The 16,917-nt window shown below is 40.1% G+C and overlaps 2 protein-coding genes across 2 annotated transcripts in view; both read left to right on the top strand.

Annotated features, from left to right (window-relative positions):
• Window positions 1-10,509, top strand: part of LOC117807374 (synaptopodin-2) — a 25,470-nt gene extending 14,961 nt beyond the window's left edge. Inside the window, exons 5-7 of the mRNA XM_034676641.1 lie at window positions 4,052-4,644; window positions 9,414-9,503; window positions 10,352-10,509. Of these exons, the coding sequence (XP_034532532.1) occupies window positions 4,052-4,644; window positions 9,414-9,503; window positions 10,352-10,391 (723 nt within the window). The 3' untranslated portion in view covers window positions 10,392-10,509. The remainder of the gene's footprint in view (window positions 1-4,051; window positions 4,645-9,413; window positions 9,504-10,351) is intronic.
• On the top strand, window positions 10,399-16,917 carry myoz2a (myozenin 2a). The gene is made up of 4 exons (XM_034677203.1): window positions 10,399-10,521; window positions 13,079-13,202; window positions 15,270-15,462; window positions 16,370-16,917. The coding sequence occupies exons 1-4, from the start codon at window positions 10,399-10,401 to the stop codon at window positions 16,593-16,595; spliced, it is 666 nt and encodes a 221-aa protein (XP_034533094.1). The 3' UTR covers window positions 16,596-16,917.

Below are 16,917 nucleotides of genomic sequence, written 5' to 3'. Positions count from 1 at the left end.
CTAACCCACCGGTTGAAAACCAACCAACTCAATATGAGCAATTGGCTCCTGTCCAGCAAACTGGACCATACAATGCTCCATACCCCCAGCAAGCCTATGGGATGCCAATGCAGCCTATGATGCATGAGGGCCATTATCAGCAAAACCCACTTAATGTTTATCCTACCCCCAATCCATATCAGCAACCTCCAGGTGTTCCATACCAGCAAGCCTATAACCAACAGTATCAGCAGCCTGTCCCACCTCCTTATCAACCCCAGGCACCTCAATCTCCCAACCATCCCTACCAGCAGGCCACATACCAACAAGCCAATAACACCCCTTACCAGCAGGCACAGCAGCCCCCTTACCAGCCAGCAAATAGCCCTCCTTACCTTGCTGCTCCCTCAGTACCTTACCAGCCACAGCCTCCCTCTAGCTATGTTACTCCTAGTTTTACTGTAGCAGCAAGGCCAGATTCTGCATCAGGTGGCAACCCTGCAGCTGCTCCTAAACCAAAGTTCACAGCTAAAAAGAGCTCAGCTCAGGTGTGGAAGCCTACAGCAGTGGAAACAGAATGATTCTGATTGAATCATGATATGCTTAATGTCTGCATAAGTCAAATGGGTGGAGCTCTTGCAGTCCAAAGCCAAGGGGACTACTTTGAGATAGACTTGCTTTAGCAATAATCATCTTCACCTTCACTTGCACTTGTTATTGTAATAAGTCATGTATATGATGGGTTTAAAGTTGAGGGATAGCGTGAATGGCATCCAGAACAAATTAAGAATGTAAGAAGAGAATTGAGATGTATGTCTATATTTTAAAACAAAAACAGCCAAAACTGAACTTGTAAACCACTTGTTTAAAGAGCATGTACATTTAGGCAGGTTCACAGAAAATAATGCAAATGATAATTCAGAAGTAACTGTAAATAAATGCAGTTTTGTGCTTAAGCATCTAAAGTGATGGCAATGTAAGAATGAAGGACTTAGTAAGAACTGAAAGAAAGAACTGATAGAAAAAAATCAGTGAATTGTGATTGGTACCAGACAGTGATAACAGAAAGCTTATTTTTTTAAAGGCGAAAGTGCCAAATGTGCCTTTTGTAAATTAGATGAACAAGCCAAGAAAAAAACAGAAATACTGTTAATTATGAGTGTTTAAATAATAAAGTGAGTTAAATTAAGATGAAAATAAAGTTGTGAAGGGAAGGGTGTGGTCATGGAGTGTTATGATACCAAACTAAAGGCTAAATTTGTAATGTCAGTGAAGTCATAAGTACAGAGATTATGTAACAACTTATTGGAGTTGAAGTTAAAACCAGTACACCCTTTTGAACAAGAGAAAACAATTACGCCACCTTAACTTCAAATGGTGAAATTGTAAACAATTGATTCTTCAACAGCTTCCCCCGTGTCTGTTCCATTGCACCACGTATGTGGGTTAATTTTATTTTAAGCTTTTTTACCAGCTGTTGCATCATGTTAGGAACTATATTTAAACTGCCTCATGAGGGGGGCTAAGGTCCAGAGATAGTAGGCTTAAATTTCAACTTAAGCCATTGAAAGCTACTAAATGTCAGAGCCTCGTAGTATTTTTTCTGATAACAGAGAATCTTAACTATTTAACTATCCTCAATCTTCTTGCAACTTCTGCTTTTGTTTTATATGATTAGATGTTAAATGGAGAATAATTAGGAGGATGATCAGCCTTTTAATGTAAACAAATCTATTTTTGGAACAGGGCTGCTTTTGTTCTTCATGTTCTTTTCTTTTTCCTCCACTTTTGTGTGTTTCTCTTCATAGTGCACTTTTCTGTATGATTCACTGCAGTGCTATTAAAATGTCTTTTATCCTTGTTTGGCTTTCCTTTTCTTTGTTCCTTGGGCATGCTTTAGGGTTTCTCCTGTTTCTCATCTGTTTTCCTTTTATCTTGCCACATTTCACCTCTTTTTCACCTGTGCTAAAAATACTGTCCACATTATTCTGTCACCACTGAAACACTCTCGTCATCAATCAGTCGAAATTAAGACTTTCACCCATGATCTTCTTGCAAAATCAGTGTTGCAAAATGAATTCCTTTTTTGCACAATAAAATGGAATACATGAACTCTGTAGCCTGTAAGAATCAGCCAGAACCACCTTATTATCCAAATCACCTTGGTTTACAGCTCTTGAGGTAAATGCTGGAGCAGCACATTCCTGCAGAATGACTACCGAGTGATGCATTTACAAGGGGTATTATTAGATTGGTGACTTCACTGAATGCAAGCAACCTCACTGGGTAAATTTGGAGGTGAAGTGAATGGGTCACTGTTGAAATGAATATCCGTGCTCTGTCATGCATTTTCCAGAAGGGCAGTAACTTGTTAAGCGGAAATTTCAATATCAAATGTTGTCTTCAATAGGCAGTTATATGTGGAGGAGCTTGCATCTTACTCAGATGGCAAGGGTTGACCTCTACTGCCACCATGATTGGATATATTTCGGGGGGGATTTTTGCCTTTATTGATAGGACAGCTGAGGAGAGACAGGAAATGTGGGGAGTAGAGAGTGGGGGAAGACATACAGCAAAGGATCATGGCCAGGAGTCAAACCAGTGACCTCTGCGACCAGGACTATAGCCTCTGTACATTGGGCATGCGCTTAAACCACTAGGCCAAATGGTGCCTCGATGTTTCTCAGTATTCTATGATCACGTTTTCATTTTAGATCAGATTCATGGAAGAGTTATTTGACAATTATGTGACAGGCCAAACTGGCATCCCAATCTTTACACAAATCCTAAGGATTAAATAACGCTCTGTGTACAGAGGCTGTCCTCGAAATTGGGCAGCCCTGGTCGAATTCAAGCCCTGGTTCTATCATCTCAGCTAAGGCATAGGTTACAATTAAGGCAGGGTCTTCAATAGCCACAAAGCTTAGAAACCACACATTTATAATGAAGTTCCAGAATGAATTTACACTGATACAGTCTAACATTTTATCCGAATCCTGTGTATTTTTAAGCTTTCTTCAAGACAGTAGGACAATTTGATCGAACCACATACGATTTTGATCTTGCATGAATGAAACCCTCCACTCAAATCTATTTTTCTTGTACACCTGCATTGACAAAGAAAACTTTATCATATAAGTGGACTGTTTTTATAAAATAGAAGCCTCTACATGCATACCATCATGAATTCCCACTCTTAAGACATGCTCAAATACAATTTTTGAGATATACGTTGAATTCTGAATAAAAGCTGCTGCACAACAGACCAAATAAACAAACATATATAGTTATCTCTGCAATCTTTCCCAGTGGAATGAAAACAAGACATGACGTTGTCCACTAATCTACTCAGATTTGTTTGTGCCCTAATCCAGGAAGGCACTGCCACAGGCACTTTGGGACTACCAGATACCTGAACAACAGATAATTTAGTCCCTCTTGACTCGTTCATCCATGTTTTTTCTTTTTTTATGACGGCTCTCTCCTCTTCTCTGCTTTTTTCCCTCTATTTTCTTGCTAGTTGTCTAGCTTATCATTCACACATTCCACCAGATGAGGGCAGCACTGCCTTTTTCTGCATGTCAACCATATGCATCAGAGAATGATTTCAGCGACCATAAAACGCCACAGAGGCTTCATCACCCCATATAACCTTTGGCCTCCTGAGCTTCTTGCTGGTTATTTTTATTTGAGGCATTGAGCAGTTTTGCCATGTGGTTGCCATACTTTTAGAGGGTTACTGTCAAACAAAACAACCCTTACTCTGGGGATGCCATTCACACTTCCAAGCCAATTGTTCTACAAAATAATGATGCAGTTTACTTTAAAATTGAAATTATTTTTGCCTGGTAATTTGTGTTTTCCCATATTTATGCTAAAAGACTAAAACAGAAAACATTTTTAGACATAAAATACAATAATAGTGTATTACATCACTCGAAAGAAATGTGTTGACAAAGACCTACTCTCCTGTCCAACATTTTCAAAGCTGCTTTGATTTGGCCAGAAGGCCAGTCAGCCAAACAAAAATGAACCCTTACTAAAATAAGCATGTCTGGATCTTTCTTTACAGGCACTTGGCAGGAGCTACTCCCTCTCTCCATTAGCCAGAGTGCCAACCACCACAGGCCAGAGGTCAGCCTCTTCCTCCCCCAAGCCTCCTTCTTGGGCCTCCTCAACTCCCCAAGCAAGGCAGACACACTGGCCAGAGAAGGGTCACAAAGCCCCAACGCCCTGGGAGGCAGCCTCCCGTCACCCCTTCGGCATGGTGGATGAAGCCTTCTCTCACCAGAACCTCCAGCAAACCCTCGCCTCGAACATCCGCATGGCAGCCCAGCGTAAGATTCTGCCTGAGCCACCGGCAGAGTGGAAGGCCAGGGTTTCTTACCAAGCCCCGCAGAAAACAGGCAGCCAGACTTGGAGCCAGAGTCAAAGCTGCAGCCCACGTCGAGCTCCACTTCCATCATTTGTGCCCCTGACGAGGAGCACCATCTCCAGTCCTGGAGGGGGTGCTGGATACAGGTCTCTGCCCAGACAGTGGCAGCCTAAGAGGTCTTCGACAGAGGGGAACCTGGGGCCATCAGTGTCCTACTCTGAGCATAAGAGGCCCTTAGGGAACCAAACTTACAAGCCTATGTACAGCAGCAACACTTGGAGTTGGAAGCGGTAGGATACAATTCAAACTCTGTGACTTGACATCTATAACACATTCAAGTGCATGTAGACATTTTACTTTTCAACATCTAAACAAGCAATAATACAGCATGTGAGAATAATGAGTAGACATAATGAAGTTAATATTCTGAATCATTACTAGATTTCTCCTGATTTTGATATATTTGTTCAAAAATGCTTTTTGTTTTTTGTTGTCAAATCTTTGGGACTACTTATGTTTGACAAAATTGTGCATGCTTTAAAAATAGAGATCAGATACGGTTGTTTGGTGTAAGTTGGCATGTAGTGCATCAAGTGAGGCAATGGGTGTGTTGTTTAAAATAGATTTGAAGAATACTGATGGCGAAACAAGAGGAAAGGTTTACTTGGAACAAAATGTCTTATAGCACATCGTAGGTTGCAATCAAGTATTTCCTCCTGAAATGTTTAGTTTTTTTTCATGCAGAGTTCATTGTCTGCTGTAACTGTACGTATCTAGCATGCTGGTTCTTGCAGTGGTAATGCACTCTTAATTTGGATAGTCTTGGTTGATTTTAAATCCATAAAACTTGAGGATGCTGTGTTCAGATCATGCAGTCATTTCACAGGCAGAACACAATTAGAGATGCATCAGATGTGTGAGGCTTGAAACTTTGAGAAAGGTTAGTGCTATAACTCAGAATGTTGTGGGCGGACATGTTGTTATGTAAGCTCTAATAAGTGAGATTAATTCACTTATTTGCCGGGGGAGATTTAATTAGTGCATTAGCATGTGGCCACTAACTCTAGAGAGAGGGAGAGTGAGGATGAGAAGCTGGGAATGAGGCATCCTTTCTGTCATTGATGTTGAATATTTCTCTGGGCGCCAGGCAGACTAATGCATCGTCACATTTCAGCCCAATTTGTCTGAAAATGTGAAGAATGGAGGTTTATTTGGGAGTAAAAGTTGAATTTGGGAATCTAAATGACTGTCAATAGTTGACTGGCACTTTGAGATTTTCTTATAGAATGATATGAGACTGAGGCTTGTGTTTGGTTTATGTTTTTGCTTTGACTATTAATCATCTCCAAAGACTTTTACTAGGTTGGTGTTTCCACAGAGTGTACATAATGCCTTAATGTGATTCTCACCAAGCACTCTCATAAACATAAATTAATTTGATCACACTGCATTGTTTCTTTTTTGGACTGATTTTAAGAACATACAGACATGTATCTTTTATTCTAACACTATCTCTGCAATTGAATCAACTCTGGTCATAATTGAATACCAGAAATAACTTCTGATCCAGACCAATTCATATATCGATTCACATAAAGCAAAATAAATACAACCAAGTGGCACTTAGTCACATATTGCACTGTGTGTTTGTGCTCTTTGCTCTCGATTCTGAACATGAAACACTTGGCTCTGGGCCATTTGTTGCTCACCGTACCATCCCATGAAGCTTTTTGTATGATGCGTTGTCTGGACTAGTCACTCGTTTCCGGGGGGGTTGGGGGTGGGGGGCCATGGTAGGGTTGGTAGGGACTTGTTCCCATAGTGACCACCAGTTACATAATAACAGCGGGTGCCTACTGAGGCTGACCCATTACAGAATGAGAGATAAGGAGACAGGGGGGGATGATAGACAGACACTATTTCTGTACCAATTTAGATCTGGAAATGCTGTGCAGAATTGAAATGCTATTTTAAATTGGGGAAGCTTCAATGAGGGTATGAGCAATCAAAAAGCATAATGCAGACATCTCACTTTGTGTATTGGATCCTTGCACTTCAGTATGTCAATGAACTTGCTGTTTTATCATCCAACCTTAAATTTCCTTCTCCTCCGAGTTCAAACTCAAACTCCTTTGATTCTTTAACCAAGTTCAGAAAAATGTAGCAAGTAATTTGATTCAGCAAGGTTTAATTAAAGCTTAGTGACTTGATTACAAGGTAAGTGGGCTCTATTAGACCTTGGTCCCACTGTATTATATGATGGCATTTAAAACTGATAGAATCTGATCAGTCAGCAGGCCCTGAGGGAGCAATGTTTCTATGCTAGATGTTACTGAATATATTTGTTGTGCAATGAAATTCTACAGCTCTCATAAAGAGAACTGCTGCTGACACAAGTTTATTTTTGCTGTGATAGCTGTGTCCAGGGTTTCTAATTGAGCTTTTATCTTTTTTGTGCTTTCCAATGAAAAGTTGCCCTTTGTATTGGTAATTTAGATCACTAATTCCTCATCCATCATAGCTATTTGTTTCAATAAATGCTTCTCTTTTTAGCTAACGCTTAAGACCATTTATCATTATCTTAACTAATTTTTTCAGCCATCATGTAAAACATTTCTTTGCACTTTAAACCAACTAGAAGGATTTTTATTGTATAGCTCTTAGTTGTACTACTAATTGATACATTATTTGAACCAAATATTTTAGCTGTTTATAGACAACCCTTTATTTGTAGCTAACAATTTTAACCCTTTACTTTTTTTCGGTTCAAGCTATTTAAGCCTTGTTTTGAACTCATGATGTTATGCATTACTTTCAATCACAGACATTCTTCAATTCTTCAAAACGAATTATTACAACCATGTATTTACAAGCCTAGCCTGTATTTAGCTAGCTATTTCATTGTTAATTAAACTGTTAATTCCAATCATGCCATGCTTTATAATTATAAAGTTATGGACACAATAATAAATGTGTCCATAGCTTTTAACTTTCTCAATCATGAACTTGTAAGTTCAAGCTATCTACTGTTATCAAACATCCCATTTTTTTTTGCTGGCTGTTTATCCATTGTGTTTAGCTATTGCTTTAGTGGTTTCTATTTGAGGCTTTCTCTTTTTTATCCAGTCAGCTGTTAACTTGCTTTTAACCTTTGCCAAGGGTTCATTATTCACTTACATTGGTTTAATTTAACTCATTTTCTTAGCTAACATTTACAACCATTTATCCATTTGCCTAGCCCAATGGTAGCTAACGGTTTCACCTTATGCCTTTTGCTAATTTTTAATTGTTTATACACCTTACCTATTCCAATCATGTTGTACTTCTTTACAGCTAGTTATTAATTTAGGGAATAAATTACAAAAGGAACCCACTAGTTGTGCCAGTTATTAGCTAACCATTTCTGTGTCTTGAATAATTTAAAAACTAAATATCCACTCAAACTATTAAGACTTTTGGAACTTCTCTATAAGCTAGTTCAAGCATTTATGCATTGTTTTAACCGACACTAATTCCAACCATTGAATCAATAACTTCTTACGGTGATTACTGTTCAACCATAATGCTGAACGATTTAATGTAGTTATAATTTCAAGCCAATAGTAACAACCAATAATCCCCTACTTTAGCTCACTGTTCATGGATCAGTAGATATATGTGTTAACTGTGTATTTCAACTCTTCAAACTTTTAAGCTGTAAACTTACATTGAGCCAAGTTAAAGTGATTATATATCAATTCAATCTTGCTTTCTTTTTCAACCATTATCCGTACATTGTGCTCTCTTACCAACAAATTTAAACATACGTATACTGGAATAACTGATATATAATCCTGAGCCTACTGTACTAACAGTAGCAGAGAAAGAGAGAGAGAGAGAGAGAGAGAGAGAGAGAGAGAGAGACATAGGGCAATGCAAGCGTTGTGGCAGTGCTCTATATTTAGTATACCCACTGCTTGTGCACTAAACACCAATGACAACACACAACATGCAGTCACTCTGTCAGTGTGGTCAGGCTTCAGCCCCCTCTGCCCACACGCCCATCCAATGACAAGTCCCAGTGCTGGGGAGTACCCGCACCCACACAGGTCGCTCTGCCTAGTCTGACCCTCTTGCCTCTCACCTTTCTAACTTCCTACCCTGTGGAGAGAGGCAGAGATTACAACTCCCCCCTGAGGGACCTTCAGGACAGGTAAGCCATCACTTGGACTCCCCACAGTTGTGTTGTCAAAGTCTAACATGAGACTTACACTTTAGATGAAGCATGATTCTCACTAACACCAACTGTTCTCTCTACATAGCATCTCAATCAGGCTTGTGGATTTTTTAAATAAGTTTATGTATGTGATTTTGATTAATTTATATTATTTTTTGTCTTATTGCTTGACTGTTTTATGTAATATTCTGACAGCTGCAAGCATAGAATAATTGCATAACATGTCTCCTAGTTTTCCGACAATAAGATCCTGGAGTCAATTTTCTGTTTCTAAAATTAAACTCTGCAAACTTGAAATTCATCTTCAGGGCTGAAACCAATCCTTTCCAAATGATGCTGGAGTGATTTGCATGCTGAACACGCTTTGTAACTTGCTGTGAAACACTCCTTTGTTCCATCAAAACTCTTTTGTAGTGGGATGAAACATTTGTGTTGTGCTCCATTACAAAACTTTCCACTGGAGCTGTTTCATCCTCTGTCTCACGTGTGTGCTGTGACAACACCATGTTCTCTATCTGTGTCCTTTCAGCCCACTTGTGTAATTTCAAACATATTGATTCCCAGACCCCTGACACAGCCGGTTGCCATGTCTGAAGAGCATGTGCTTGGCTTTAACAGCCCAAGGTTATTTAAAGGGATGTGCTAACTTTGCCCTTTTCATTGCCCCTATAAATTCTGTCTACTTCGGTGGGTCTTTGTGTGAGGTGTGTGTGGTCAATGTTGGCCAATCGATGGTGAACATGCTGCTATGTTGTCTTGCTTTTGTGTCTTGCTGTATGTTTGAACAGGCTGTACTGATGTAAGCTGTCTCCTGTGACTTCTTGCCTCACCCGGTCTCCCCAGGGGCAGCCATGTCACAATTCTCCACCATGACGACCAGAGAGAGGAAAATGCAGGCTGCAGCAATCTGCAGGGAGATCCAAGCTCAGGAAGGTAGCCGTATCAATTCCTCTCCACTTTCTTGCATCCAAATCCCTGTGTGCTCTCCGTTTCTCTCTCTTTCTCTTGTTGCATCCTCTCTTTGCTCCCGTTTCTATCTCACCTTCTTCTCACATCCTGCTACTTTCATCCCTTTGATTTAACACCATAACTTAGCGCACATTAAATCCTCTGACAGATATATTTTACTGTAAACGCCAGCTCACCCTGTTTGACATACACGTGCACTAGACCCTGCCAGATTCATTTTAAAGAAGGTATGAGCACACCATTTCCCAGGGCAGCAGTTGCCAACCCTCCCCTCCAGGAAGCTGACTATAAATACCCAATTGAATACATTTATGGGCCAAAGTAACTAATCCCTTTGTCGTTGTCCTTTAAACAAGCTATTTCAGGGTAAGGCCAACTGCGTGGCATAGGATAGGGAGGGTCTGAAGGCTACTGACAGCTGAGAGATATTCTGGCAAATTATGTGTCTCACACTTGGATATAGACCTGTGACATCTCCATGATCAGCATGCAGTTGCTAGCACGCAGCGCTAACCACAAAACAAGCACCAGGCATGAGTGGATTACAAGGGGAGATAATTCCTCGTTCATCATATTGGCAGGAATACCAAGTCAGCAATACATGTAGAGGGCGTTTTTTTTTTTTTTTTTTACTGCAGCAGGGTTGTTTTTGTCTGTCTGAATATTAGATGAGGTTTAATTGGAGGGAGAATAGGTAATCAGATCATTTTTTTAAATTCATTGTACACAAGCTCTTTAGTTGCAGGGGTCCTGTAAGCATTACATGAAATTGATGAATGGAAGCTCTTTTGTTTTTTGTCTCCTGTGTCCAGATGTAGAAATGGATCTTGGGAAGAAAGTCAGTATGCCTAAGGACATCATGCTGGATGAGCTATCCTTTGCCTCAAACCGGGGCTCCAGACTCTTCAAACAGCGCCAGAGACGATCAGAAAAGTACACGTTTGAAAGCATCCAGAACCAAAACAACAAACAGCAGATCCCTGTAAGCAAAAACTCTGATGCACAGCTTTACATTTTGCAATGCATACACTGTATTGAGTAAAATCTGTACTTGTTATTCATCACAGGGGTAAAACATTGAATCACTGTACCAACTAGAGTTGGAATAAAAGATCAAAACCACATACAATTTCTGTGCGTTAACCACAGAGCTAGAGCGTGAAGGTAGTTAGCGTAGCTTAGCATAAAGACTGATACATCTGGCTTGGCTTGGACAATTCATAGATAGAAAGTAAATCATATTTCCCAATATGGCTACATGCATTAAAAACGTACTTATCCTTACAGTATGTTGACCACAAAGCTAGAGCCAGGAGGCAACAGTTAGCTTAGCTTAGCATAAAGACTGGATGGGGAAAGAGCTAAAGCATGGCTCTGTCATTTCACAACTATATGGTGAATGATCATTGTCCCAATATAGCTATAGACATAAAGTAACTAATAATCAGTATTTGAAGTATAACGCTAGAGTAAGGAGTCAGTGTTAAGCATAGCTTAGCATAAAGATTGGTTTCAGAGGGAAAAAGTTGTCCGCGCTCTGTCAGTTCTGAGAGAGAGAGAGAGAGAGAGAGAGAGAGAGAGAGAGAGAGAGAGAGAGAGAATTACTATAGCTATGGACCTACAAGTCATCCGTCACCATGTTAATTATAAAGCTAGAGCCAGGAAGCAACAGTCTGAGGTCTAAAATTGGGCAATGGTAGATTTCCTCTCTCAGCTACAAAGTATAAAATCATATTTCCCAATTCCAAATATGTATAAATGGAGAGATACAGACATAACTCACTGGATATATTTGCAGCAAAACTAGTGTCTGGAGGCTAGCTTAGCTGACTAGCATGTTAGTTTAGCACAGCATGAAGACTGAAAGCAGGAAAAGGACCCCTAGCCTGGTTCTGTGAGTTTTGAGCAAGAAAGTAAATAACAGACTTAAATAAACACACAAGTTGTTATGTTAACTACAAAGCTGGAGCCAGAGTGCAACAGTCAGTTCAAAGAGAAAAAGGAAGTGAATAATAATTTTCCCCAACATGGCTATAGGCATCATTTGAAAAAAGGAGTTATTGTAGCCTTGTCACAGTGCCTGAGCGTGTTTTTCTTCACACAGCCGTCCATTTGAACCACGAACCACCACATCCCATTAAAAACATTAGCACAATACTTTACATCCTGACAGGGTATATGTGGAATAGATTAAGTACTTGAAGTGTTTATTTGACTCGTGTTGCAAACCTGGAGTGGTACAGTTGTTTGAGCCATCGCACTGGTCATAAGTAGCTTTATTGATGTCCCTTTTGTGTGTGAATTGGCAGTGTGCCAAGCCAGCATTTTCTTTTCCCAGCAGCACTTATCTAAACTTGATCTGGTCATACATGAAACAATTAATGTACCAAAGCCCCCAGTAAATTCAAATAAAGATAAAATAACCAAGTTTGTCTTTGTTATATCTCATTAATTAACAACACTGGTGACTTCCTCTTTCATTTAGCTGTGTGGCGCCCTTGTGTACTTTTCATAGCACTTTTTAAGTCCACAGATAAAATAATTATTACGCTCCAGGGAAGTTTTTTCTCCTCATCTTTGAAGTGAGTGGGACTCACATATCTCTGGTTTGTTTATTGCTTGAGGCAATGGAGGGATTTTGTTTCAAGTTGTCAACATTTCCTGAGGAAGTCCTGGAGTAAGTCATCATAAATATCTTTCAGAGGGATGAAAGCTTGCTGCTTGGGCTGCAGTTTTATGTCTTCCCGGCTTTACAAAACAATGTCTCTAATGTTAAGGAAAAGTGTACACACAGATGATTCTTCAGCTTGTTACTGTGGGAAAACACGTAAAAAGGCAATCAAGGTGATCTGCTTTAACTTCACATGGAAAAACAGCACTCTGCAACTCTACTTTACCATAGTTTAATGAGCAAGCTGATCACATTTTCCTTTCTAAATCAATAAATATAGATACCTCAGACAAAGATAAGATAAAGCTTTTATCTGACAAAATCTGTCTAAACAAATCTGATATGCATACTTAATTGTTCATAATCAGTTTCACCATATGGTCCACTTAATTGCTGTAGCTGGAACTTTTTTATCATATCACGTGATCTTCCTGAGTAGTTTCAGTTTGCACAGTTGTCAATGGATATTAATTTCTCCTATTTTTTTCACTCGTCAATGACTTCTCTTTTCCAAATTGGAATCAGATCTTTGGTTTTTGTCACACAGTCTTCTGCAGCAGATGGAGTTAGACATATTTGGGTGTTTTTAAACCATTATGGACGTAACTATTATGAAATGAATATAATAACGTTGTGTTAATGACAGATGATGATTGCTGATGGGTTCCAAGTTTACCAGGTGACCAAACACATGACTCCAAACAGTTGCTTTTATAGCTGCAAGTCAGAAACAACAAATGTGATAATGTGTCACTATTGTCCAGCAACTTCTGCCATCTGCTCCCTAGTGGACAAAATGTGTCAATGAAGGACTTTTGTAGAACTTTTCTTTTAAGGTCAACTCACCACCATGATCTCTTTCTTTTAGGACACAGTGGTCTCTCAAATCGAGAACGGGAATGACACGGACCACCAGACAGCCGACAACAACTTGGAAGCCACACAAACACCAGATATAACAGTTGTGCCAAATCCAGATAGTATCGCCCCGGGTAGGTGACAATGGTGATACAATGTACCAGTGTACTGGAACACCAATACATTTAAGAGAGCCAAACCCATTACAGTGGTGATATAATGTAGCTAAAGCTGCAATAACAGACCAGTTGGCCTCTGTTTAACTCAGTGACCTTACTTTGTCTCTGTTTCAGAACATTAGTTTCTATTCTGACACAATCTAGCCCTGGGCGGTGTTTTTTATCTGGAGTTTTTGCTGATATATCTCACAAAGTTTTACTTCTACACTTTTTTTCTTCTTTGGTACACTGATAGATTTCATGTACCTTACAGCTCATAAGACATGCTCCTGGTGGATGTGCTGTGTTTTGATAAGGATTCAACCGAATCTCATTGTTTGTACTCACGCAGGCTTTGATCATGTAGGGGAACATTTGCCTGGAATCTGCTGGCCTCAGGCAGAAAATGATTACACGTTGTTCCTAAACCTTCTCTTTGCCTGTCGTCTTTCCCTCTCTGTCTTTCTATCTTCTTCCCACTCCCTTTTTCACATCTACTCCTCCACATTCATTTGTTTCTCTCATTCCACACCTGTTTTTTTTTTTTTTTTTCACCCCCTTTGTCATTACAATCAGCTCTGACCATCTCTCCCAAAAATTGTTGAGTTTTACCCACAGGAAGAATTTCCTGTTTGCCTCTCGTGCCACTGATACCATCAGGTTTGCACTCACATCCTCCCCTCATGTCCCAATTTTTGCCTGGTTGACACAAAACCAATACTGATTTAGGAATGAGTACATGTCTGCACAGGGGTGGGGTGATATTTCTGGATCTCAGGACCAGACATCACCCTTCAGTGTCTGAATGAAGTCACTCCAGCTGTAAGGGGAATCAGGCCAAAGTGCGTTAGGTATCAAATGGTAAGAAGTCTTAAAATAGCACACTCATCCACCCGGGGCTGCGTGTTGGACGTCCCTCCACTTGGAGCAAATTATTTTTGCCAGGCTGCATCGAAACTTTTTGATCCTATCAGAGCTTTAACAACAATAATTTGCAGATTTTATGCCTAGGTATGAAGAGCTTACGGCTAAAGGGCTTTCATATTATGTAAGTGTGATAGCTTCAAAAACTTTTTGAACATGTAAGAGCATTTTGTGCCATTTTCAAATCAAAGCATAGGAAACATCAAATATATCTTTCTTTATGACACTATGTTTTTAAATGTTGCCACATTTTAGTGTTTAAGAAGACTAGAAAAACCCTGAATGTGCAAAAATCCATTTCACTGGCTCTCCTCCTATCCTTTTTATCGCTTTTTAGGATCCTTCCTTCATCTCCGTACAGACCTGGGTGTGTGACAGTCCTCTCCCACAAAAATATAAACTCAGCCAAACGTCCAGTCTCACAAACAACATCACACCGACCTTAGAAAATCATTTACACAATGTTTTGTAATAGATTCTCTCCCCCCAAAAATCTGTAAACTTCCCCCGCAGGTCTGTTTGGTCTCTCCTGCTTCCTCCTCAGAGCAAAGTATAAACTCAGGAAGGGGGATTGTTCATTGTGAGAGGTTAGGACGTGACACAACGCCCTGTGTTATGCAATGCCTGAGCGAGCAAGCCCCCCTGAGTGAAGCGCTGGGTTTGAAGGATAGTGCTTTGGAAAGGCCTCTGCCATCAACACACATAGAGTACACAGGGAGACGTACATGTAGGCGTGCACATGCACATTCTCAGAAACACAGGGAAGCTGTCCCTTAATTTGCTTAGCTGTGAACATTAATAAGGGAAAAGTGCTGAGGGGAAAACAAGTGGGAGGTCATGCAGATTTGACCACTCAGACTGCTGTTAATGAGTTACACATTGCCGGAATTACAAAATGTTTTTAGATATGTTATCTAAATCTGTTCTCTGTGGACAGCCTGTCTACTTTTTGCTCTCTTGCCAAAAAGATTCAAATTTTGGCTCTTAGGTTTCATGTCATCACCAGTTAAATGATGGAAAACTCCAAACCCTTACACCAGAATATTTTAAGATAAAAAAGGTAACAGATTTGTGTTGACACCAAAAAGCCTCACTTTCAATCACTGTCTGTGTTGTAAACCCTCCCAGGGTACGGAGGTCCTCTGAAAGACATCCCTCCAGAGAAGTTCAACAGCACAGCTGTGCCAAAGTCCTACCACTCACCCTGGGAGCAGGCCATCAGCAACAGCCCAGGCTTGGCTGATACTCTTGCCACCTGCATGTCGGTGCCAGAGCCAAAAGCAGAGATTCCCGGGTACAAAAGCTTCAACAGGTACTTGTACAGTTGAACAGAAAGCCAATCATAGAGTAAAGCCAAGTACAACTTACCAGATTAATAGAAAAATCCTAACTAAAGTGTAAATAATTGTAATATGATGTGGTACATGTGGAACAAAAGTGAAGCAAAATGTTTCCTGCCATCTTGTGCTGGTGACATAATTTGGAGTCAGGGATCAGCTGATGGATCCACGGTATTGACATCCTGCCCTTTTCACCACAACCCACATTTCACTTAGCGATGAATTGCAAAAGATCTCTCAGTTCTGCACAGTCCACAGAGGAACTGATTATTGTGTTGTTCTGAAGCAAGCACTCACAGTTAGAGATTCAATGATGTTTGTGTTGGTATTTGTAACCTCTTCTCTCAATGATCTTCCTCTACACTTAAAATCTGCTGGGCTGTCAAGCATGATTTTAAAGGCCTTTTATAACATCAAATGGCTAATTAAAACTAAACGTCTTTATAAAATGCACACATTGACATAAAACTAGATGATAAGAGCTAACTATAATTACAGGAACGGTGTTTGAGAAAAACTTATTGGGCCTGTACTTTTATTTTAAAATTTGACCCATGTTCCATCTGTTAACCTTGAAGAGGTAGGCTTCATGACCTATACTTAAGCCAGTCTGTCAGGAGAGCTCCAAACTTTTGGCTTCCCTTTTGAGGACTTTTCAGGATGTTGTTGAATTTGGTTTCTTCCATATTAAAGCTAGCAGGAGAAAATTTGTAATATTTTGGTTTTAAATGACATCCTCTGTCTTTGGTTTGTAATGTATAGACCTGATGAGTTAGCAAAACAAGTAGTGTCCTTCATATAACTCACAATGAAACGCTATCTCTTTACATTTTCCCCTAATGTCTTTATTTTTCTTGTCTTTCCTTGTCCTTGTCACAGGGTGGCAACTCCATTTGGTGGCTTCAGCAGGGGACCAAAACCTGCACTCATCAAGCCCCTCACGGTGGAACCCCTCCCTGACTGTCCAGAGCTCCAGGCAGACACTCCAATCGATCGACCTTCCTTCAACAGAGCAGCCCTGGGGTGGGTGTCGGCGGGCAATCCTGTCTCCCTCCCTACAGCTTCAGTTGAGCCTGTGCTCATCCCTGAGTCAGATGACCTTTGAACCCTTAATGTGGTCACTTGGAGATGCTTTCCTGTTAGTTGAGACAACAGAGGTTATTGTGAGTGAGGTGACGTATCAGTATGAGCAAAGTCAGGGTCAGAGAAAGCATCATGTTTGGCCTTGCAGGTCAAAGTTACCATGTTTGCAGATGAGACCTTAGTTTTCAAGGAAGTTAAATAAAAAAAATAATGGTTACCATGTACAGTAGATAGAGACACCAATCAAATATGAAATCTGTTGTATATTGATGTGTATAAGAATATTTTATCTCACAGACAGAAGTTTTTGCTCAATAAAGTGGTGTGTAATGCACAAAGTTCAA

Source organism: Notolabrus celidotus, chromosome 23, assembly GCF_009762535.1.
Source record: "Notolabrus celidotus isolate fNotCel1 chromosome 23, fNotCel1.pri, whole genome shotgun sequence".
Classification (NCBI taxonomy): domain Eukaryota; kingdom Metazoa; phylum Chordata; class Actinopteri; order Labriformes; family Labridae; genus Notolabrus; species Notolabrus celidotus.
Note: the sequence above shows the minus strand (reverse complement) of the source record. Positions and strands in the feature narration are given on the sequence as shown.

Bases quoted from the DNA above. Each gene is read 5' to 3' on its own strand.
- myoz2a (XM_034677203.1), top strand. From the start codon at position 10,399: ATGCTGGATGAGCTATCCTTTGCCTCAAACCGGGGCTCCAGACTCTTC. The intron at 10,522-13,078 runs GTAAGCAAAAAC...TCTTTCTTTTAG, and splicing joins ACAACAAACAGCAGATCCCT to GACACAGTGGTCTCTCAAAT. The intron at 15,463-16,369 runs GTACTTGTACAG...TCCTTGTCACAG, and splicing joins GGGTACAAAAGCTTCAACAG to GGTGGCAACTCCATTTGGTG.